Below are 20,744 nucleotides of genomic sequence, written 5' to 3'. Positions count from 1 at the left end.
CGGTTGCACTTTTTGCTTGAATCTAATCAGTGGACATATGCTTGAATTAACAAATAATTTAACTTAAAATGCATTTTCAGCATTCTCTTATACATATAACTACACAATACATATACTTATTACAGTGAAAAAAATTGGCTCTTTATTTTAGTCCTCAATTTCTTGAAGCATTTCCACCACTCTATCCATGGAAGGCCGGTTTTTAGGATTCTGAGAAATGCAAACTTGAGCAATTGCAATCATTTCTCTCACACAGTATTCCTTTACTTCTCCCATTTTTTTGTCACATATACCTTTTAATCCTTCTCTCTTTCCTTTTTCTTTCACATATTCACCTAAGTTGGTAATTGTAGGTCTCTTCCCAGTGATAAGCTCCAACAGTAGAATTCCAAAGCTATAAACATCAGATTTAGGCGTAAACATTTTCGGATAACTTTGATAATTTGATGCTAGTTCAGGTGCAACTCTTCCAGGATTTCTTCTGATGATGGTTGCTGGAGGTACAAGGTAAGGCGTTTCGTAGCCTGAGAGACAGGCAGAGAAATCGGTCCGAATCAAGATATTGCTGGACTTAACCACCCCACAAACAAGATTGTTGCCTCTTTTTGTAACCTGGTTATGCATGAAGGCTACTGCCATTGCTGCACATTTTGCTAGGTGCTTTCTTACTTCCCAGCTCAATGGAGTAAATTGAATTCCTTCGCACCCTAATAGCATAGCAATATCTATAATTATTAGTGTTTGGACTTAAAATTCAAAGGAATAAACAAGCTCTGACAGTTTCTGTAGATTTCAATGAATTAGAAATCATCAACTTACCATGTAAAAGCTCTTGAAGACTTCCTATGCACAAATACTCGTGAACAAGAAAGGCTTCTCCACCATACCAGAAACCACAATACATTGGCAAGAGCAAAGAGTTACGAATTCCTGCAAAGAAATTAATCCAGGACTCCATTTCATCTGGTTTAACCAATCTTTCCCTGATCATTCGAACTGTAACTAAGTGTCCACAGTTAAGAATTACCTTGAACAAAGACCCTAAGGTACCTTCACCAAGCATGATTTTTGGAAGTTGAGCTAGCTCTAATATACTACACTTGCTATTAGCAAAGATTTCGTGTTCAAATATCAACTTCAAAGGAAGTGTGACCTTCACCTCTGGTAGTGATTCTGGTGTTATGTTGGTTACTTTTCCTTCACTGGATATGGTTCTTGATTTTATGACTCCGAGGAAGATCAAACGAATTGCTGCGTAAATAATGCAAAAAGGAGAATATAAGGCCTGCGGAGTACAAGATAGCTTGTTCATGTCTGGTATAGAATTTGAAAGAACCTTTAGTGCTGCTTTTAGCAAGCAAAAGAAAATATTTGGTTCTTACAAGGTTTTTTTTTTTTTAAATTATTTTTCCTTTTTTCCAGTTGCTTCTGATGTTTCAGCCATTGGTTTTTTCACCTGAAACTTTGGAGATATCATCATCCATGAAAATGAGCACTGTTCTTTCTGATTTTCATTACATTTTTCTACCTTAAATTATTATCATTATTACATATCATTTTCGCAAGAGGAGAGACTACATTCATTGCACCAAATCAGCTAATTTAGTGTATCAAAATTTTTATTCAAACAAATAGTTACACGTTAGAGTGATTCACTGTTATATATATATATATCAATTTGTAAAATTACATTAATTCAATTTACAAAATTCACATATTCAACACTTTCATTTATAAAATTATTTTTATTTAATACTTATTAAATAGATAAAATATATAAATATCATTGTTTTTATAATTTATGTTAAAAAATATGAATTATCCTGTTGGTTTAACATAGATTGAGTAATTGAAAACTGTAAATTATGTTAAATAATGCGATTCTATAAATTAAATTATTTATTAAACTAATATAACTAATCGAAGAGTTTAATTAATATGTATAATTAAAGGATGCCACCAATTTTTTTTTTTTTAGGTTGAGATTTATTTTTTGAGCTGCAATCGAAAACTATTCAAAATTCATATTTGTTTGCCAAATTTACAAGGATAATCACTGTTTAATCTTTATGGTTTATTACACTATTAAAGATCTTAATCGTTTAAAATGACACCATTCAGTTTATATACCAGTTGCACTAAGCTTATTTCATTAATAATTTTACATAGATCTTTAATAATGTAATTGACCAAACCCTAGGGATAAAATAGTAATTACACCTGCAGAAAATGACCAAATTGAAAATGCTGCCGTTTGTCCTAAAACGCGTTACCGTTTTTCATTTTAATTGCTTCCATCAGATGTTTGAATCAAACCGATAGCTGGTGACGGTGAGGTCTTGGGTCTATCTCAAGCCAGCTCTTGTCTTCTTTCATCATACAAAAGCAAAATCAAAAGCCAGTATAACCAATCGAAGACCTATCTGTACTTCTATCAATTTGCACGTCAACTGAAAACTCCATTTCCATGATAAGAGCTCAAAAATTGTTTTAATATAAGCATTTCTGGATTCAAATTATACAGAATGGAAGAGAACAAGACTCCACCGACAAAAGATGATAAACAACTCGAACTACACCACCAAGAACAACAAGAAAAAGAAGAATCCAAGGGGGAGCAACCACCGGAACCTAAGGGCAGTGGAGGAGGATGGGGAGGCTGGGGATTCTCTGTTCTTTCAGATCTCCAAAAAGCTGCCGAAGAGATCTCCCGCAATGTAAGTTTTCATTTATTGCTTTTTTCCAGTTCCGGCATTGTTTTCGAAATTAGGGCTTTAATTTAGGCGGTTGCTTTGGTGTCAGATCTAGAGTTTTGGAATTTTTGGAGGTTGCATTTTTAAAATCCTAACATTGTGTATTTGCAATGTGTAACTTCTATTTGGATGCAGGCTGCGGAAGCTGCAGAGAAAGCAGCAAAGAGCATAGCGGATATGCAAATTGTTGCCGAGGATTCAGAATCTTCCAAGGCAGAGGAAGAGCGAGAAGAATCGGATAGTGATAAGGAAACTGATGATGAGACTAAAAAGCTACGGAAATCTACTTTAGATAAATTGGAGAAAGCAAGTGAAGATTCCTTACTAGGACAGGCAAGTGTCACAATTTCTCATGCTTTGAAATATGCCTGATGATAAGTTGATATGTCATGTTTTCAATGTATGCTTATTCTCTGTTTAGTGTTTGGTCTAAATTTGCCATTGCAATAGAAATACTCTTAATTTGTTTGGTTAGATATTGTGGCGCCCTTCAATTCTGGAAGCATCATATTGTTTCTTCTTTTTTGATGTTTTTAGGGTTTGAAAGTTCTAGATCACTCTGTGGAGAATTTTGCTTCGGGAGCATGGCAAGCATTAGGAAATGCATTGAAAGGAGGTTCCAATTTTGTTCAAAAGTAAGTATCACTGTAGTTGATCTTTTCATTGTTTTGTTTATTGGAATTTATGTGTTATTAATAGAAAATGGATAATGGTTCATATTGCAAGATCATAGAGTTTGCTGGTCTTGCTCTCTAATAAACCCTATCTATCAGCTAGCTGAAACTAGTAAGTCAATGTTCATATAAGGAAAAAAGGGGGTGGTTAATTACTGCCTATTGAAAAGCTCCACTAAGTTTCTAGGGTGTTAATGAATAAGTTGGAATGTAGGGCTATGTACTTTAGGACTAGAAGAAAGTGCTGAATAAAAAATTTGTATTTTCATGGGAATCTTTATTATGCAGTTGTATTTGTCTCTTTATTCCTCTCTCCCTCAATTTGAGATCTCGAAGTTGTATCTATGCGATTTGCTTTCAGTTTTTGTTTTGCTCATGCGAGGCTTGCCTTGATCTTTGTTTCATAAATCTGAGCTTGAGTAAAATAAAAAAACGGGTTGTTAGGATTCACTTACCTAGCTAATTTGCAACCATCTATGTGGAAAAAGTTCGTGTTTGGATAATTGCAGTAGGAACCTTGTGATGTGCTTAAGCTCACAGATAAATATGCAAAATTTTGAAGAGAACTAGCCTTTGCAACCATTATATGTCAGAAGCCAAATTTGATGTAATAACACAAAACTGAATAGGTTCCTATGCAATGCAGTTATTCTATTCCAAATGAGTTTTCTAATTCCTGCATCTGTTTTTTCCCTTACCCGCACCCCCCCTTCTTCTGTTTCTTTTCTTTATACAGGCTTGAACATTCTGCTGTAAACCTTGCTGAATCAATTCAAAATGGTAACTTACCAGGAGGAGCTGGTTCAGTTGCACCATCCTTACTAGAGGTTAGCATGAATGTCATCATGTTGGTCATAAATGTTCTTATTTTTTGCTAATTCTTGCCTCCATGTTACAGACTGGAAAAGCTTTTACCACAAAGGGAATACAAGTGCTTGAATATGTTGGCAAGGAGACCATGGATCTGCTGATCACAGAGACTGGTATTGAAGTTGAGAAAACTTCTAAAGGCTCTGAACAAGAAGCTGATGAGGATCAGTTACTTGAGGAAGTAACATTTGATCGTTGCTTCTATATATATGGTGGTCCAGAACACTTGGAGGTCATTTTCTTATCATTTTTATCGAAGTTTGTTTTGTTCAAATGATAGTTATAGTTGATATTGAAATTGTTGAACTATAATGTTGTAGGAGCTTGAGGCCTTGTCCAGCCATTATACCCTATTATTTAATCGAAGAAAAGTCAAATTACCACTTGAACAGAAATCTGTATATGATGGAAAGCTTAAACTTGTTCAGCAAATTTTGGATTTGAGTATTGAAATGGAAGAGAATGGTATAGAGTCCAACAAAGGGAAGAAAATAGATGCTGGAACAGAGGGAAGCAGTGATGAGATGAAAAACTTACATGATTCGAGTGTCAGCAAAGCTGCTGACATGGCTGCAGGGTAATCTCGCTTTGTACATAAACAAAATTTTTGGACCTTTCATTTTGCTGTACTGCCTGTACGCTTATTTGTCTTGTCATGTCAGACGTGTATTTCTAGCCTCATCAACTTAACTTTACTAAAATATTGAGAGTCTGAGACTATCTGAATTACGTAGTAGTGTAATGCTAGTCTATAGCCTCCAGTTGATCATTTTTGCCTGTTAGAATTGTCTTTAGGGACATCCTTGTTTAGTTTGGTATTTTATATTTTCGAAGATAAATTGCTGCTGATGATGTTTGCTATCCTTTGTGCTGGAAGTGGTCATCTTACTGTAATAGCTATATGACTAGTTTTTGTGCTTTGACTTTTGCTGTTTGCTATAATTTTCTCAAAACATGTTGCAGGTTTACAAGTGCCCTGGCAGGACTGACTGTAAATGACATAATTCAAAGGACTACAGGCAGACTAGAAACTCTTCACTCAGAAGGCGTTCATGTATGGAAATATGTTGGATATCATGCGAAAATCTATATTTTATATAACTTCTTAATACTTTTCCAAGTGTGTAAATATTTTAAAAATGCATATCTTTGCAGAGGCTTTCCGAAATGTCCAGTTCAGCAGTGTTTCAACTTCTGATGCTTGGAAAATCCATCATATCCACTGCTAACAAAGTGCAGGAGGAAGATGTTGATGTAGATATCATGAATATTGAGTGGCCAGAAGATTCTGTTGAAAAAGCTAAAGTAATCCGAATAAAGGCACAATCAATGGCAGGATATGTGGAAGCAGTTTGCAATAGTTTTATCACAGGTTGGTCTTATAATACTGGTAGTGTTTGGATATGCACAACATTTTTAAGTTGATGGAAGAATTACATTGATCCAATAAAGTTCTTACTTGTTGCACTGTGTTACTATAGATGTTAAGGGTGTGCCTTAGGCACAAGGTTCATCGAGTGTTAGATCTAGTGCCTTTCCTGTGGTCACTTGTTTGGTTGTTGACCTAACTGAGAAGAACACTTTATTGCCTAGTTGCACACCTTTTTAAGGGGCCCAAGGAGCAACAAATGCTTGCCTTTGTTTATCTTGATCATCTCCATTTATCTTTTTTATTTACTTGATCTTATTTGATCTAAACTATTGATTAGGTATTAGTTTTTTTGTGTATTTTAATGCACCAAATCAAAATTAAAGACAATAAAACTGAGTAGGAGCATAACATTTTTAACTGAAAATAACACCAAGAATTGAAAAGAGAGAGATTGAGATAGAGAGAATAGTACCTGAAAAGAAAAAGAAAATAAGAAGACAAGAAGACAGTGATTAGAATCCCCTTTAGCCAATCTCCTTCTCTCTCGTTCTTTTTTCCCGCCTCCTTTCCTACTCTTCCTTTCTTTTATCATCTGTCTCCTTCCCTTTTTTTTTTTTCTTCACCAATTTCTTTTTGTCGTTTTTACTGAATTATAACCCTTAGGGTTTTTGTCATTCATATGGAGATAAGGTCTGACATCCCCTTTTAGGTCTCAAATATGGAGAATGTCTCTGTCCCCTGTTCTTTTAGCCCATTGCCTTGGTAAAGGATTCTAGCAATTCTATTGTCTAATTGTAATTACTGTAAGATATCCTACATGGAACACATGCCCGTTTAATCTAAAAGAAGGGTTACCAGTTAAAAATCACTTGCTGAGGAACAATAAACAGGTGTATTTTTCGTGTTGCCTTCTCACTGTGGATACTTTTAGCAATTAGTTCTGAACACAAAAATGAAGCATAGCATATGAGGCATACGACGAATGATTTGGGTTATATCTGTATTCATAATGTTTGCATTCCTAATTGCAGTATCATTGTTGTTAGAGATTCAAGTTTATACCTTCGTATAAAAAAAATAATAAAAATTTGAATAAAGGAGCTTATATCGATCATAGTTTATGCAAATTATATGAGGTGTGATGGTTGATAATTAGTTGCTGATAACACAGCTCAACAAACATTACACAAACTAGAAGACAGCATGATTGGTTTTTTCTCATTTGTTTGTTTGCTTCTTTTTTTTTTTTTTTTTTTTTTCTTTTCTCTCTCACCTTTTTCTCTCACAAACACTAGTTCTATCTTCCGTTCACATTTTACTATGAACAAGGCTGGTAAGGGTAATTTTAGCGTATAATTCTCAGGCATCTCTGACGTAGCTGAAGCTTATGTTGCTGCCATGAAGAGTGCTACTGCTGATTCCCATGATGGTCTTCCGAAGACATCAGTGCAGGAAAAAGCCAATACCTTCTCTGAACTTATCCACACAGACTGGAAAACGGCAGTGAGTAAAATCCAGGATGGGCTACAATTATTATCTTATGTAGTTATGTTTACATCTACGCCATCTGCTTGAAAACTCTCTACACTGTCATATTTGTAAATAGCTGTTCAATTTTAGGATGGTTTTTCTTCTTACTGTCTGAAAATGAATTCATCCAAATTCAGATGGAACTAACTTCTTTTTTGTCTTTGAAGAGTTCAATTTGAATGCTAGTTACATTTTTTAAACAGTTTATTTCCCATGCAAGAAAAATATATTTGAAATGAATAAGAAGGGAAATTGAAAAAAAAAATTTACATGTTTGTCATGGATTTGATTGGTGGTTGGATACGATAAGCCAATGGTGGTTGAGAGTTGAAAATGTTTCAATAATATGATATGAGCTATTTGTCTGTTGCTTTATTAGTTTATTTTTTTAAAATGATTGAAATTATGAATTATTGTAGTGTTGAGACAGCAAGCACTGTGCCTGGAATGCAACAAAGAGTGGGGAATAGAAGTGATTTCTTCCACTGATAGCTTCATTTCGAGATGATTAGGATTCGATTTTGAGGATCATAATTAATTGCTGGTCTAGCCTTATGTTTTTCCATAAGAAAGTCGGGTGAAAGTTGTTTGTTTGGCTAATAAAAGTTTTAGGATTTGTTTGGTAAATTCAAACTTGAGACCTCTTACTTCTCACATGAATATAAATACTAACTAGATCACACCTGATTATCATTAGATACTTTTACTTTAAAAATCACTATATAAACAGTAAATATTAATAATTAATTCATATCTAATTATTGACAATAAGTAAATCAGTTAATCTCTATTATAATGATTTACAATTTTTAGCTATGTTATACAGAAACGTGGAATCATGGAAATGATGCAGAAATGGATACGGAAAACAATATTTTTTTAACATATAAGAAATGGATGCATGGGGAAACGCGTAAATATAAAAATATAAGGGTTATATTTATAAATATAAAAATATAAGTTATTATAAACCATTTAATATATTTAACAAGTTATAGTCAAATCAATATTTAATCATATCCAAAAAATTACCAGTTTCATGCTCATAAAATATACATGTTTATGAATGAGAAATGAGTTTATAAACGCGTACAATTTATTTATGCATTTATTTTAATTAGAGAAATGAGTTTTTGAGAGTTTTCAGTTTATAAAAACGTATTTAAAAAGAGAAAACGTGTTTTCAAATTACTCAATTTACAGAAACTGCCTCAAAACATTTTTGGAGAGTTTCTAAGTATTTCTGCACAGAAAACGTTTCTGAAACGCGAAAACATCAGCCAAACGAAATTTCCCTGCAACATTGGTTTTTAGAATAAAAGTGTTATGGAACAAAGTTTTCATGGCAGTTAAAACACTAAATTGTCTAAAAGTTAAACTCAATCAAGTTTAGATGATGAGATTTTTTCTTTGATGGATTATATGGCAATAAAAGAATTTCATATTTATTTTTGATTAATTTGGTAGTTTAGAATTTGCACCTCATAATTCCACTCCAAGAGTCTATATTAGTCAAATAAGGATAGTTAAAATTATTCTTACAAATTCAATTTGTAAAAATAAATATATCTAAAATTCAATTCTATCATATTTTTATAGATAATTTTTTATATTTTAAATTTATACTAAAAATTCAATTTATAAAATTAAATATATCTAAATTCAATTTTACGATATATATCTTTATTGATAATTTTCAATATTTTTTATATTTTTAATATTGAAAATTTGAAATACCCAACCATATAAAAATCATATTTTTAATATTTTCTTAAGTTTTTACCTTAATTGGGCCAACTTTTATGAAGCCCATCTTGAGTGGTAGCCCACAACCAAAATACCCAAACACAAAACCCTAATTACTATTTAAGTACTACCTATTTCAAATCTCACTTCCAAGACTATAGCTTCTTCAACTTTGCAGCCGCCTGCTTCACCTCATCCTCTCTGCAAACCAGATTATTATCCAACAGTCAAAAATGTCAGGGTAAGATTTCTATTCCTTGATTCATCAAGTTTAATATCTTCTTAATATTACAGAATCCGGTTTTATAAGATCTAAAAAATATAAAAATATCTTCTTGATTTGAATTTTTAGCTTCATTTCCTGATAACACAATTGGGATGCTAATATTATGTGCAGTGAGGAGGGTGCCGTTGCCGTTGAGACACCAGCTCAGCCACTCGGCGAGGCTATGGACTTAATGACTGCATTGCAGTTAGTTCTAAGAAAATCATTGGCTCACGGTGGTCTTGCTCGAGGTCTTCATGAAGGCGCGAAAGTGATTGAAAAGCATGCTGCTCAGCTTTGTGTATTGGCTGAGGACTGTAACCAGCCTGACTATGTTAAGCTTGTCAAAGGCCTTTGTGCTGACCATGGTGTTGGCCTCTTAACTGTTCCTAGTGCTAAGACTCTTGGCGAGTGGGCTGGGGTTAGTATTATTTCTTTTGTGAAATTATTTCAAGATTTTAACTTTTAATTCTATATATTGAATAGGGTATTTGTTATATTGATGAAACTTGTTGTTGGCTTGGTAGAATCGTAAAAAATGTGTAATTCTCCTCTGTTTACAGTTTTTGGCTAAATATAAACAGAATGTGGTGAAGTTCATTTGAATTGTTGCTTGAGCTTTCCCTATATACTTAGATCTCTAAGTGGAAAAACAATGATTTCACATTCATTATTTGCCTTGCAATTAGTAATTAGTGATAGAAGATAGAAAATGTAGCAAGTACTTGACATCAGTTTCATTTAGTTATGATTTTATGGAATCTCTGGGTGTAAGACTGTATGTACCTAGTTATGTGTGAATATTTGTTATTTTAATTGGCTGTTTGAGTGTCGTTATTTTCACTTCACCAAAACACTAAGTTCCCCTGTGTGAATTCATCTATTTATTTCTATTCTTGTACTTTAAGCATAATGGCTCAGTTGTTACTTTTGCATATTGTAAATGAACTTTATGGAGTCTATAATCCCAATTACTTCAAGATTCGTTTTTTCGCTTCAATCATACAATATGTTTGCTCAAACTTTGAATCAGCACCTTTCCTTGAATTATCTCATAGTTTTTGTTTATGCTCCTGTGTTATTGCACTATGGTTTACTCTTTCTGTATTGAAATTTATTCACTTTCTTGATCTAAGTATGACTTGCACATTTTATTTAATAATCATCTCATGGTATTTATTTGGTCCTTACTACAGTTGTGCAAGATTGATTCTGAGGGTAAGGCCCGGAAGGTAGTTGGTTGCTCCTGCGTCGTAGTTAAGGTGAGACTCTATTTCGTATATTTGTTTGTCCACACTTCTCTTTTCTTTTGATCTAGTCAATCTCATTATTTTCTTTCTCTGGTTTGCTTGTTTTATAGGATTATGGCGAGGAGACTGAAGGTCTTAATGTTGTTCAGCAACACATCAAATCTCACTGAGTAGCTGTCAAATTTGATTTATTGGGATCTTAATGGAAGAGTATTTGTAGAGACCTTTGTTGTTTTCATGATACCAGAATTTTTGAGTGTTTGCTATCTGCAGTTACTTTTGATTGAGTTGTTTCTTATTAGTAGAACGTCATTCTTGATGTATGACAATGCGGAATCAGCAACATTTTGACATTTTGTGAAATTAAAGTTGTGCTTAGCATTTTAACCTTGACAATGAATCTCCAGCTGGCCTCTGCATGCATCCTTAAAACATAAAAAATTCCAGAAAAAAAAAAAAAATTCTAGCCTTAACAGTTCAGGTTTGACTGAAGCAAGAACTTGAATGTGTTCCTATCTTGTACAGAACAGTCAAAAGAACTTGTTAATGGTTCCAAATAGGCATGGCCACGGTTCCGGAACCGGCGGTTCCGGTTCCAGAAAAGCTGGAACCGGCGGTTCCGGTTCCAGAAAAGCTGGAACCGGAACCGAACCGAAATTGGCCGGTTCCGGTTCCGGTTTGGAACCGTCCGGTTCCGGTTCCGGTTCCGATCCGATTACAAAACCGACGGTTCCGATTGGTTTTCCGGCGAATCGCATAATTTGAAATTTTAAATTTTTAATACCGGTTTAAAAAAAAAATTATATTAACATAAAAAATTTAAAAATACTGTTAAAAAATTTTAAAATATCAAGACCAACTAAAAAAAAAATTATTTGAACATAAAAAATTTAAAAATACACCTAAAAAATTTCAAATTTTTAAGACCGGTTTAAAAAAAAATTTGAACTGATTTTTTTTTTTTTAAGTTTGAACATAATGATTTTTTTAAAAAAAAAATTTGAATTGATTTTTTTTTTTTTTAAGTTTGAACATAATGATTTTTTTTAAAAAAAATTTGAACTGAATTTTTTTTTTTTTTAAGTTTGAACATAATTTGAAAAAAAAAAATGGGCTTGAACTTAATTTTTAAAAAAAAAAAAAAAAATTAAGTTGCCTACGTATCCTCTTGGGGTTTAGAGGAATCAAAGCCCACGTAGTTCTTACTTACCTTATATCAATGTCACCCCTTTTACCTTAATCGCTATTTGCACCACCGGTTGATGTTCCCGTTGAGGACCCATCGTATAAATCAAATAAATCTTCATTTTCGTTTGGATTTTCTTGGGCTCTTAGTTCGGCTTTGGTCCAATCATCCACGCACGCTTGTGCTTCTAATGAATCGGGTGTCATACGAGATCGTGTTTCATCAAGTATGTTACCTCCTTGACTAAAAGCTTGTTCAACCGCAACAGTGGAGACCGGAGCTGCTAAAATTTGTTTTGCAAGTAAAGAAAGAATTGGAAAAGTATTTGCGTGACGACTCCACCAATCTAAAATTGGAAAATCTGCATCTGCATAATCATCACCAAACTCAAAAGAAGTTGTTAGATAATTATCAAATTCTGAAATAGAATTGGATTCCCTTGTTCTTTTTTGTCTTTGCAATAAAACTTGTTGGGCAACACCAACACCACTTACCCTTTGTGTTGAAAATTGTGGAATATTAGATTGAGAAGAAGTAGAAATAGAAGTAGATGTAGATGAACTAGAAACTTGAATAAATTCATTATATAATTGCATAATATTTTGTTTAACTTCATGCATTACTACATTTATATTAACATTATCTTCTACATCAAGATTTAATACATCATAATAAATAGTCAAATAATCACATAATACATCCATTCTACATCTAGGATCAAATACAATAGCAACAAGATAAAGAGGTGGTATATTTTTAAAATAAGATAACCATTTTTTTTTCATTGAAAAAATACAATCTTTTAATAAATCATCATTTTGAAATTCTTGGAGTGCAGTAACAATATTAATACATATAGGTAAAAATAAATTAGATGTGGGATAATAAACCCCACTAAATTTATAGGTAGCATCATTAAAAATTTTTAAAATATCTAAAATTTTTGCACAAATGTCCCAATTTTGTGGATATAAATTAATATCCTCAATATTATTAGTAACAAAAAAACATAATAATTCTTTATAAGAAAAAGACTCGTTTAGTAATTCATATGTTGAATTCCAACGAGTTGGGACATCCCTTGGAAAACGTTTTGGTCTTTTATTATTTTCTTTACAAAATTTAGCCCAACTTTTCATTACTTGGGGATGTGTCCATAAATATGAAATAGCTTTTTTAATTGGAGAAATAAAACAATCAAGAATTTTTAAACCATCTTGTACACATAAATTTAAAACATGGCATGCACATCTTATATGAAAAAATTTACCACCAATATTTGGTTCACAAATTCTTTTAAGTTCAATAATAGATCTAGTATTTGCAGAAGCATTATCAAATGAAATTGAAAAAATTTTTTTTTTCAACTTATATTCATCTAAAATTGAAACAATTACTCTATAAATATTATTTACAGTATGTTTATCATCAAAAACACGAAAACCAATAATTCTTTTTTGAATTTTCCAATCATCATCAATCCAATGACATGTAATACCCATATAAGAATGCATTTGCCAATGATCACTCCAAACATCACAACAAATTGAAACACGAATTTTCAATTGAGAAAATAAAAGCTCTAATTCTTTTTTTCCTTTATTATACAAAGAAATAATAGTTCGTTTTACTGTATTTCTTGGTACTCTTTTAGCACAAGGATTTAAAGCTTTTTGACAATAATTATTAAAACCTACTTTTTCACCAAAACTAAAAGATAAATGTTCCATAGAAATCATTTTTGCTAATTCTTCTTTTTGTATTTTTTCAGAATATTTAAATAAAGAAAGGTTAGAAGTGTACCCGGAAATTTGTTGTTGAGACCGATCAACTCCTATTTTTGTTGGATGTTTTGCCTCCAAATGCTTCCAAAATGATCCATAGCCGCCCGCTTGTTTAAATTTATAAGATTTTCCACAATAATTGCAAATTACATCATACATTTTCTCACCTTTGAATTTTTTTGTGAAATGAATGGAGAATATGTCGGAACTTTGTCTTGCTCTTGTAACAATTTTTGCTCGTTGCTCTTGCTCTTGCTCTTCATCTTCTTGAAATTGCTCATTAAATTCGGATTCTTGAGTTGGAATATCCAAATTTTCATTTGGAAAACCCTCAAAATTAAATTGGTCGGGAATCATATCATAGATGTCGTTTGTAGGGATAGATGATTCTCCAATTTTTCCCTTGCCCTTACCCGAATTTGAGTTTCCTCCACTTGCCATTATATGATAATAAAATATAATTTGGAAAATTGAATAAAAAAAATTAGAGAGAATAATTACCTTAATAAGAGATAAATGTTGAGTAGAGAAAAATAAATGAATAATATAGAGTAGAGTGTAGTATATTGTAGAGAGAGTAAGTAGAGAGTGTAGTATATTGTAGAGAGAGTAAGTAGAGAGAGTTGAGATTTTTTTGTAATGAATTTGTAAATAAAATGAGGTATTTATAATAAATCCAAAAATTCATTTTTCCAAAAATACCCTTCAAACTAGCCGTTATGTAGCCGTTTATGACAGTTGGGAGGGGTAATTAAGACATTTAACAACAAATTTTAAAAAAAAAAAAAAAAAAAAAAAAAAACAAAAATCTGACAGTTACAACGGCTAGAACCGCCGGTTCGAACCGGCGGTTCTAACCGGCCGGAGAACCGGCGGTTCCATTCCGGTTCCGACCGGTTCTATGGAACCGCCGGTTCTGGTTCCACATTTGCTGGAACCGGAACCGAACCGGAATTTTCCGGTTCCGGTTCCGGTTCGTCCCGGTTCCGGTTCTCACCGGTTCCAGTTGCGGTTCCGGGCCGGTTCGAACCGACGGTTCCGGTTCCCGGAACCGCAATATGGCCATGCCTAGTTCCAAAGCGTCTCATTCTGCAAGTTCAAATTTATGTGGATATAAAAATTTACGAGGATAATCGTTTAATTTAACGTACAATTAACAGGGACTAGACTATTAGTTTCATCTCTCAATTACTTGTTAGCTAAGCTGTAGTGGGTTGCCAGAGTCCTTTCGCAGTTTTGTCTACCTATACTGATACAGAGGTTAGTCCAACGTAGATCTTCCCCATCTTGCTGACCAATTTTTTATGGATCTTACAGAAGGTTTGATGGTCGTCCTTGTTAGAGATTGGCTTCAAGTAATATAAAAGGAATAATTGAAAAGTGGAAGAAAATGTCTAAATGAAAATAAAAAATCATATTTATGTTTATTTTAAAAATAATTCTTGTTCAAATCTTGAGCTCTAAGCTAAAAGAATGTGCACAACTATTCCAAGTTATTTAAATATATATAAGAATATCACAAATTTTAATTTTTCTTTAACTTTAATAGATAAATTTTACCTCAAGAAGTAATCATCCTTATCTCTTCTATTAATACAGGAGCCAGTCAGGTTCTGCAACCTGGTTTTTGTGTGTCATTGGTTTTCCTTTTTTTGTTTCTTGGTGTTGTTATGTTTTTTTCAGCCTTCCCTACTTGAGCAAACTAGAAAAATTTGGAGACAAAAGTTGAATTACACAAGAAAGAATCTTCTATGACTGTATAAACATAGTCCACTCCTCAACCACCGCATACCTAACTCCATATATTATTAATTTTTTCCTTTTATTTTTCTATTAAAGTTATAATCCCATAATGAAATCACTTATAAATCTAATTTCTCTTTCATTTGCTCAGGTCACACATACCCAGAAATTTAACTATCAATTATAGAGCCATGGGAGAAATTGATCCAGCTTTCGTTCAAGACCTTGAACAAAGGCCTAAATTCAAACGCACAGAAATTGAAGAAATCCCAGTTATAGATCTCTCTGTTTCAAACACTCAAGAGCTAGTTTCAGAGATCGGAGAAGCCTGCAAGAAATTTGGGTTCTTTCAAGTGATTAATCATGGAGTACCTTCAGAGCTACGTCAAAAGATGGAAAGGGTTGCTAAAGAATTCTTCGATCAGCCATTAGAGGAGAAAAGAAAAGTGAAAAGAAATGAAGTTGATCCTATGGGATATTATGACAGTGAACATACCAAGAATGTTAAAGACTGGAAAGAGGTTTTTGATTACTTGGTTCTTGACCCAACTTTAATCCCTGCCTCAGATGATCCTAATGATAAAGAGCTAAGAACTATAACTAATCAATGGCCTCAATACCCTTCTCAATTCAGGTATTTTTTTACTTCTAATTTTCAGTTGATCAATTAGATCTTAATTAGGGTTTTTTTAACTATTCTAATGTTCTATTCTCTAATGACAAGGGAGATATGCCAAGAATACACTAAACAAGTGGATAAACTAGCTTTCAAGTTATTGGAGCTTATTTCGCTGAGCTTAGGCTTGGCTGCAGATGTGTTAAATGGGTATTTCAAGGATCAAATAAGCTTTTCAAGAATTAATCACTATCCACCATGCCCAGCTCCACACCTAGCTCTTGGTGTGGGTAGACATAAAGATGGTGGTGCCTTAACTGTTCTTGCTCAAGATGATGTTGGAGGGCTAGAAATTGCTCGGCGATCTGACGGAGAATGGATTCCTGTAAAGCCAATTCCAGATGCCTTCATCATCAATATTGGGAATTGTATGCAGGTATATATATGCATAAATCTTATATTAGCTTAATCTTTATCTCAATCTGTATTTAACTAATTATCTCGGTTAATTATAGGTTTGGACCAATGACTTGTACTGGAGTGCAGAGCATAGGGTGGTGGTGAACTCAACCAGAGAAAGATTTTCTTTCCCTTTTTTCTTTTTCCCTGCACATTATGTCCAAATTAAGCCATTGGAGGAGCTGCTGAATGAAGAAAATCCTGCCAAATACAAGGAATTCAACTGGGGAAAATTTTTTGCCAGCAGAAATCGCAGCGATTATAAGAAACAAGAATTGGAAAATGTCCAAATTGATCATTTCAAGGCTTCATAGCAACTGTTTGGAGTGGATTCTATGTGTTTATGACTGTTATGAGCAAATATGAATTTCTATTGTGTAATGCAAGAGCTTGAATGTTTAATAATCAATAAAAATACATTCCAAATATGTTCGTTTACCATCTTTTACCACACAGAGTTCTAGTTTGGTTTTAGTTTTTATTTAAAAATTTAAAAATTTTTATCGGTGGTTGGAACTTCTCCTTTGACCACGAACTTTGATATTATAGACAAAAAAAAAAAAATTAAAATTTTTTTAGAATAAAAAAATAAAAAATAATCAAATTCAATTGAATTAAAATTTGAATTAACAAAAAATTTTCTCTCTATCAAAAACAGATTAATTTATTTCTAATTTCACACGAATTAAGAAAAAGTTATCGATATGGATACACAATAAATTTTATGTATATTTATTTCTCTTTTATCGAAAGTCTTACGATATTTTAATTTTTACATTATCTATTATTGCTCTGAAATTATGAATTTTAATAATACTATAAATTTTTTATATACTAATAATAATAATTTTTAAGATTTTTATTTTGTACATAGTAATATTAATTTGAGATATGATTATTATAATTTCTAAAGTAATAATTTTCATGTGTTTTAATTATTTAATAAAAATTTAATCATCTAAATTTTACAAGTTAGAATATTTAATTAAAATATCAAATAAGTTAAAGTATTTTTTTTTTTTTCTGAAAAGTATAGTATGATAATGCCGTCCAGATTCAATGTATCTGAGGAGCAAAAAGAATCTGGAACTCCCGAATAAATCATGTCCGTCCATTATAATCAACAAAAAGATGCAAAAATTAGACACGCAACCACTAATTACAAATTAAAAAATTTTTAACCGAAATCCTGTCTACATTCAGAATATTCACTGCCTATAAAAAAACATATTAAACCCCCAACTTTTTATTTTATCTCAAAAAATCATTAACAGAATCGGAAAACACCATGGGAGAGATAGATCCAGCCTTTATTCAAGAACCAGAGCACAGACCAAAACCCACAACCGTTCAAGCAGACGGAATTCCCGTAATCGATCTCTCTACTGCAAGCTCTTCCGAGCTTGTTCAGCAAATAGGAAATGCATGCAAAGATTGGGGTTTTTTCCAGGTTATTAATCATGGAGTGCCGTTGGAGAAACGAGAAAAGATATTTGATGCATCGGCTAGATTTTTTGCTCAGCCTCTAGAAGAGAAAAGCAAGGTTAGGAGAGACGCCAAGAAAGTGTTGGGATATTATGACACTGAGCATACAAAGAATGTTAGAGACTGGAAAGAGGTCTTTGATTTTACTTTACAGGATCCAACTACTGTTCCTTCTTCACATGAACCCAATGAAACTGGAGTTGCTAAATGGTACAATCAATGGCCTGAGTACCCACCTGAACTAAGGTGACTTAATTTCTTGAATTTTGTTTTGTTTCTGTGAATATTTAATTGTATGGTTTAATTAAGTTCTGTTCTCGAAACTCAAATTTTCTAGTGCATATAATTAACTAATGAGCAGGGAAGTGTGTGAAGAATATGCTAAAGAAATGGAAAATTTGGCTTTCAAGTTGTTGGAGCTTATTGCCCTGAGTCTAGGCCTGAAGCCAGACAGATTTCGTGATTTCTTTAAAGAGCAAACAACCTTTGTTAGACTCAACCACTATCCACCTTGCCCTGCTCCTGACCTAGCTCTTGGTGTTGGTAGACACAAGGATGCAATTGCCTTGACCATCCTTGCACAAGATGATGTTGGAGGACTTGAAGTTAAGAGAAAATCTGATGGAGAGTGGATTTGGGTCAAGCCAACTCCAAATTCTTACATTATCAATGTTGGTGATATCATTCAGGTAACATTTCTCAATCACTTAAATTATCTTTGCCTATTATTCAATTGAAGAAGAACTTCTTGTCTCAGAAGAGCAGGAGTTCAGGTCCTGACAATTTTGATTAGTGATATCATTATGTCAGTCTTATCAATATTATGGCTTGGCAAATTACACTCCTAGATTTAGTCTGGTGCTAATTTATCTTTGGCCTGATAACAATAGAGCCAGACTCAAGTTTCTTCTTCCTAATAGCGTCATTGCTTGTGCAGGTGTGGAGCAATGACGCTTATGAGAGTGTAGAGCATAGAGTGAAATTGAATCCTGACAGAGAAAGATTTTCTGTTCCATTCTTCTTCAGTCCAGCGCACTCCACTATGGTAGAGCCCTTAGATGAGATAGTAAATGAGCAAAACCCTGCCAAATATAGGCCTTACAACTGGGGCAAATTTATTGTCACCAGAAAGCGCAGTAATTTCCAAAAGCTCAATGTTGAAAATATTCAAATCTACCATTTCAAGATATCAGAATTAGCAGATAAAGTAGAGGGAGCATTGTCCATCGCTAATTAGTACTAATAAGAAGGTTCTCCCTCCAAATTGATCTTTATCTTCTGTATGTATAAATAAAAATATGGAGTACTGTTAGACTGTTGGGGATACAGTATGTCATCTCCAAGATCCTGTTTGAATATTTGCTATAAATACATAAATAAATAATAAAAAAAGCCATTGAAGCAATTTTTATTTGGGTTTATATAGATGTTCATTTGATGTCAATATTTGCCTTGAGAAACTTACATATTTATCCTTTTAAATTGTATAATGTTACAAAATTGCCCGTAGTTCGATGCCCTATTCGTACCACTGATATGATTCTTAACGAAGACAATTAGATAATACTAGATGATTTGAAAATATGTATCAATACGTAATTTGAATATTTGAATTGATTGCACTTAATTATAATGATACTATCTAATCTTACCTCACCTCCATAATTCTTTTTTATTAGACTCAAATTGATGCATAGAATTCCCCCTTAATTTTTTTTAATTAAGAGAACTACTTTATTTTGATTAATATAAAGGTTTAATTTTTTAAATAAATTAAAATTTCTACCATCTCTAAATCACAGTGTAACTGCGTAATAATCGCATAATAGAAAATTTCACTCAAGTTTTGATATGGGATATGATTTTTTTCCTTTGAAAATTGCAAAATTTATATATTCAGACAATTTATTACATATTTTTTTATACACGAGAAATTCAATAGATCGAAATAATTAATATTGTAAGCTATACCACAGAAATAATTAATAACCGGAGACTTTTCTCGCTCCATGTATTTTTAACAAAACGCGAGGATGTCAGTCTGAGCACACCCCATTGACAATAATATTTTACATGTTTAAAGGCAATACCTAATTAATCCAATAGAAAATGGCATCTGGAGCGCGCATGAATGATGTCCTTCCATCTTATGACCCTAAATCAGACCCATCGAATGAATAAAAGTTAATTTGACCTCTGAAATCATTTAATAGGATAAATAAAGTCAGATTGAATTTTTTTTTTTATTAATTTAACCTCCTAAACTTATTTTAAATGATAAAAAAAATCATATTTAATATTCGGTCAATTTAATTGTTGATTTTTCACTGTACTTACATGCATTTAATACAATAGTTAGGATCAGACTGCATAATTTATTAAAAATAATTAATTAAATATGAAATAGAGGAAAACAATATACAAAGTATGTTGTACACCTCCAGTGATTTTGAGTACATAAATATATATTAATTTGAATATTTTAATATCGACCTTTACTATTGGGTTATTGCATCTATGCATTGCTCGAGTTGACAAATTAAAGTTATACTACATGTGTTATAAATTTATTGTGTTAAAAAAAGTAATGCTTTTATGGATTTTAAACTTCTATTCAAAAATGTTAGAAAAATTTGATCAACGTATTTTAGTACATAACAAGAAGGATAAAAATCAATCATATTAAATTGAATCAATTTATTAATTTATAAATATTTTAAAAAATAAATTCAGGGCCTAAATTGGTCTAAAAAATCAAACATGATGTTTTTAAACAAGTTCATGATCCAAATTGATTTTTACTCCAATAATGAATGGTAGATTGATTTGATAATTATACGAATAATACCAATTAGCGAATATGTGGTATGAGTTAGGATAAGAGAAACATCAATTAAAATAATTATTTTAGCTGTGTAGACTCCAATTTATATTGCAGTTACAGTAATTTTAGTGTTTTTAGCTTGCGTCCTTTATTGTCTCCAACAAAAGTGAAACAAAAATCAAAACAA

The 20,744-nt window shown here is 32.4% G+C and overlaps 5 protein-coding genes across 7 annotated transcripts; 4 read left to right on the top strand and 1 right to left on the bottom strand.

The window, feature by feature from the left end:
• Positions 1–62: 62 nt before the first annotated feature.
• On the bottom strand, positions 63–1,378 carry LOC105634309 (putative inactive receptor kinase At1g48480). The gene is made up of 2 exons (XM_012217144.4): positions 820–1,378; positions 63–707 (listed from the first exon to the last, which is right to left on the bottom strand). The coding sequence occupies exons 1-2, from the start codon at positions 1,310–1,312 to the stop codon at positions 148–150; spliced, it is 1,053 nt and encodes a 350-aa protein (XP_012072534.1). The 5' UTR covers positions 1,313–1,378; the 3' UTR covers positions 63–147.
• Positions 1,379–2,295: 917 nt separating this feature from the next.
• Positions 2,296–7,401, top strand: LOC105634248 (BAT2 domain protein). Of its 2 annotated transcripts, none has more exons than XM_012217083.3 (9): positions 2,296–2,717; positions 2,889–3,086; positions 3,291–3,388; positions 4,164–4,254; positions 4,326–4,529; positions 4,618–4,874; positions 5,261–5,351; positions 5,453–5,669; positions 7,019–7,186. In XM_012217083.3, exons 1-9 carry the CDS (start codon positions 2,526–2,528, stop codon positions 7,045–7,047), a joined length of 1,377 nt encoding a protein of 458 aa, XP_012072473.1. In that variant the 5' UTR covers positions 2,296–2,525; the 3' UTR covers positions 7,048–7,186. The 2 variants fall into 2 exon arrangements, with proteins under 2 accessions (XP_012072473.1, XP_012072472.1); XM_012217082.4 differs by having other exon boundaries at positions 2,298–2,717; positions 7,033–7,401.
• Positions 7,402–9,063: 1,662 nt separating this feature from the next.
• On the top strand, positions 9,064–10,856 carry LOC105634247 (small ribosomal subunit protein eS12). Its single transcript, XM_012217079.4, has 4 exons — positions 9,064–9,186; positions 9,343–9,631; positions 10,407–10,472; positions 10,571–10,856. Exons 1-4 carry the CDS (start codon positions 9,179–9,181, stop codon positions 10,628–10,630), a joined length of 423 nt encoding a protein of 140 aa, XP_012072469.1. The 5' UTR covers positions 9,064–9,178; the 3' UTR covers positions 10,631–10,856.
• Positions 10,857–15,052: 4,196 nt separating this feature from the next.
• LOC105634246 (protein DMR6-LIKE OXYGENASE 2) lies at positions 15,053–16,686 on the top strand. 2 transcript variants are annotated; one of them, XM_012217078.4, is made up of 4 exons: positions 15,053–15,187; positions 15,325–15,807; positions 15,898–16,225; positions 16,305–16,686. In XM_012217078.4, the coding sequence occupies exons 2-4, from the start codon at positions 15,365–15,367 to the stop codon at positions 16,560–16,562; spliced, it is 1,029 nt and encodes a 342-aa protein (XP_012072468.1). In that variant the 5' UTR covers positions 15,053–15,187; positions 15,325–15,364; the 3' UTR covers positions 16,563–16,686. The 2 variants fall into 2 exon arrangements, with proteins under 2 accessions (XP_012072468.1, XP_089572887.1); XM_089716761.1 differs by having other exon boundaries at positions 15,061–15,807.
• Positions 16,687–17,487: 801 nt separating this feature from the next.
• LOC105634244 (protein LATERAL BRANCHING OXIDOREDUCTASE 1) lies at positions 17,488–19,154 on the top strand. The gene is made up of 3 exons (XM_012217076.4): positions 17,488–17,979; positions 18,095–18,422; positions 18,671–19,154. Exons 1-3 carry the CDS (start codon positions 17,537–17,539, stop codon positions 18,968–18,970), a joined length of 1,071 nt encoding a protein of 356 aa, XP_012072466.1. The 5' UTR covers positions 17,488–17,536; the 3' UTR covers positions 18,971–19,154.
• The last annotated feature ends 1,590 nt before the right edge of the window (positions 19,155–20,744 follow it).

The sequence above is a fragment of the Jatropha curcas genome, chromosome 11 (assembly GCF_041381405.1).
Source record: "Jatropha curcas cultivar XTBG-Jc1 chromosome 11, XTBG_Jcur_1.0, whole genome shotgun sequence".
NCBI classification, from domain to species: Eukaryota; Viridiplantae; Streptophyta; class Magnoliopsida; order Malpighiales; family Euphorbiaceae; genus Jatropha; species Jatropha curcas.
Note: the sequence above shows the minus strand (reverse complement) of the source record. Positions and strands in the feature narration are given on the sequence as shown.

Coding starts and splice junctions, on each gene's coding strand:
- LOC105634309 (XM_012217144.4), bottom strand. CDS start 1,312: ATGAACAAGCTATCTTGTACTCCGCAGGCCTTATATTCTCCTTTTTGC. Junction 708..819: donor TCTTCAAGAGCTTTTACATG/GTAAGTTGATGA, acceptor CTATGCTATTAG/GGTGCGAAGGAATTCAATTT.
- LOC105634248 (XM_012217082.4), top strand. CDS start 2,526: ATGGAAGAGAACAAGACTCCACCGACAAAAGATGATAAACAACTCGAA. Junction 2,718..2,888: donor CCGAAGAGATCTCCCGCAAT/GTAAGTTTTCAT, acceptor ATTTGGATGCAG/GCTGCGGAAGCTGCAGAGAA. Junction 3,087..3,290: donor AAGATTCCTTACTAGGACAG/GCAAGTGTCACA, acceptor TGATGTTTTTAG/GGTTTGAAAGTTCTAGATCA.
- LOC105634247 (XM_012217079.4), top strand. Junction 9,632..10,406: donor CTCTTGGCGAGTGGGCTGGG/GTTAGTATTATT, acceptor TCCTTACTACAG/TTGTGCAAGATTGATTCTGA. Junction 10,473..10,570: donor GCTCCTGCGTCGTAGTTAAG/GTGAGACTCTAT, acceptor CTTGTTTTATAG/GATTATGGCGAGGAGACTGA.
- LOC105634246 (XM_012217078.4), top strand. CDS start 15,365: ATGGGAGAAATTGATCCAGCTTTCGTTCAAGACCTTGAACAAAGGCCT. Junction 15,808..15,897: donor CAATACCCTTCTCAATTCAG/GTATTTTTTTAC, acceptor TCTAATGACAAG/GGAGATATGCCAAGAATACA. Junction 16,226..16,304: donor ATATTGGGAATTGTATGCAG/GTATATATATGC, acceptor GGTTAATTATAG/GTTTGGACCAATGACTTGTA.
- LOC105634244 (XM_012217076.4), top strand. CDS start 17,537: ATGGGAGAGATAGATCCAGCCTTTATTCAAGAACCAGAGCACAGACCA. Junction 17,980..18,094: donor GAGTACCCACCTGAACTAAG/GTGACTTAATTT, acceptor ACTAATGAGCAG/GGAAGTGTGTGAAGAATATG. Junction 18,423..18,670: donor ATGTTGGTGATATCATTCAG/GTAACATTTCTC, acceptor TTGCTTGTGCAG/GTGTGGAGCAATGACGCTTA.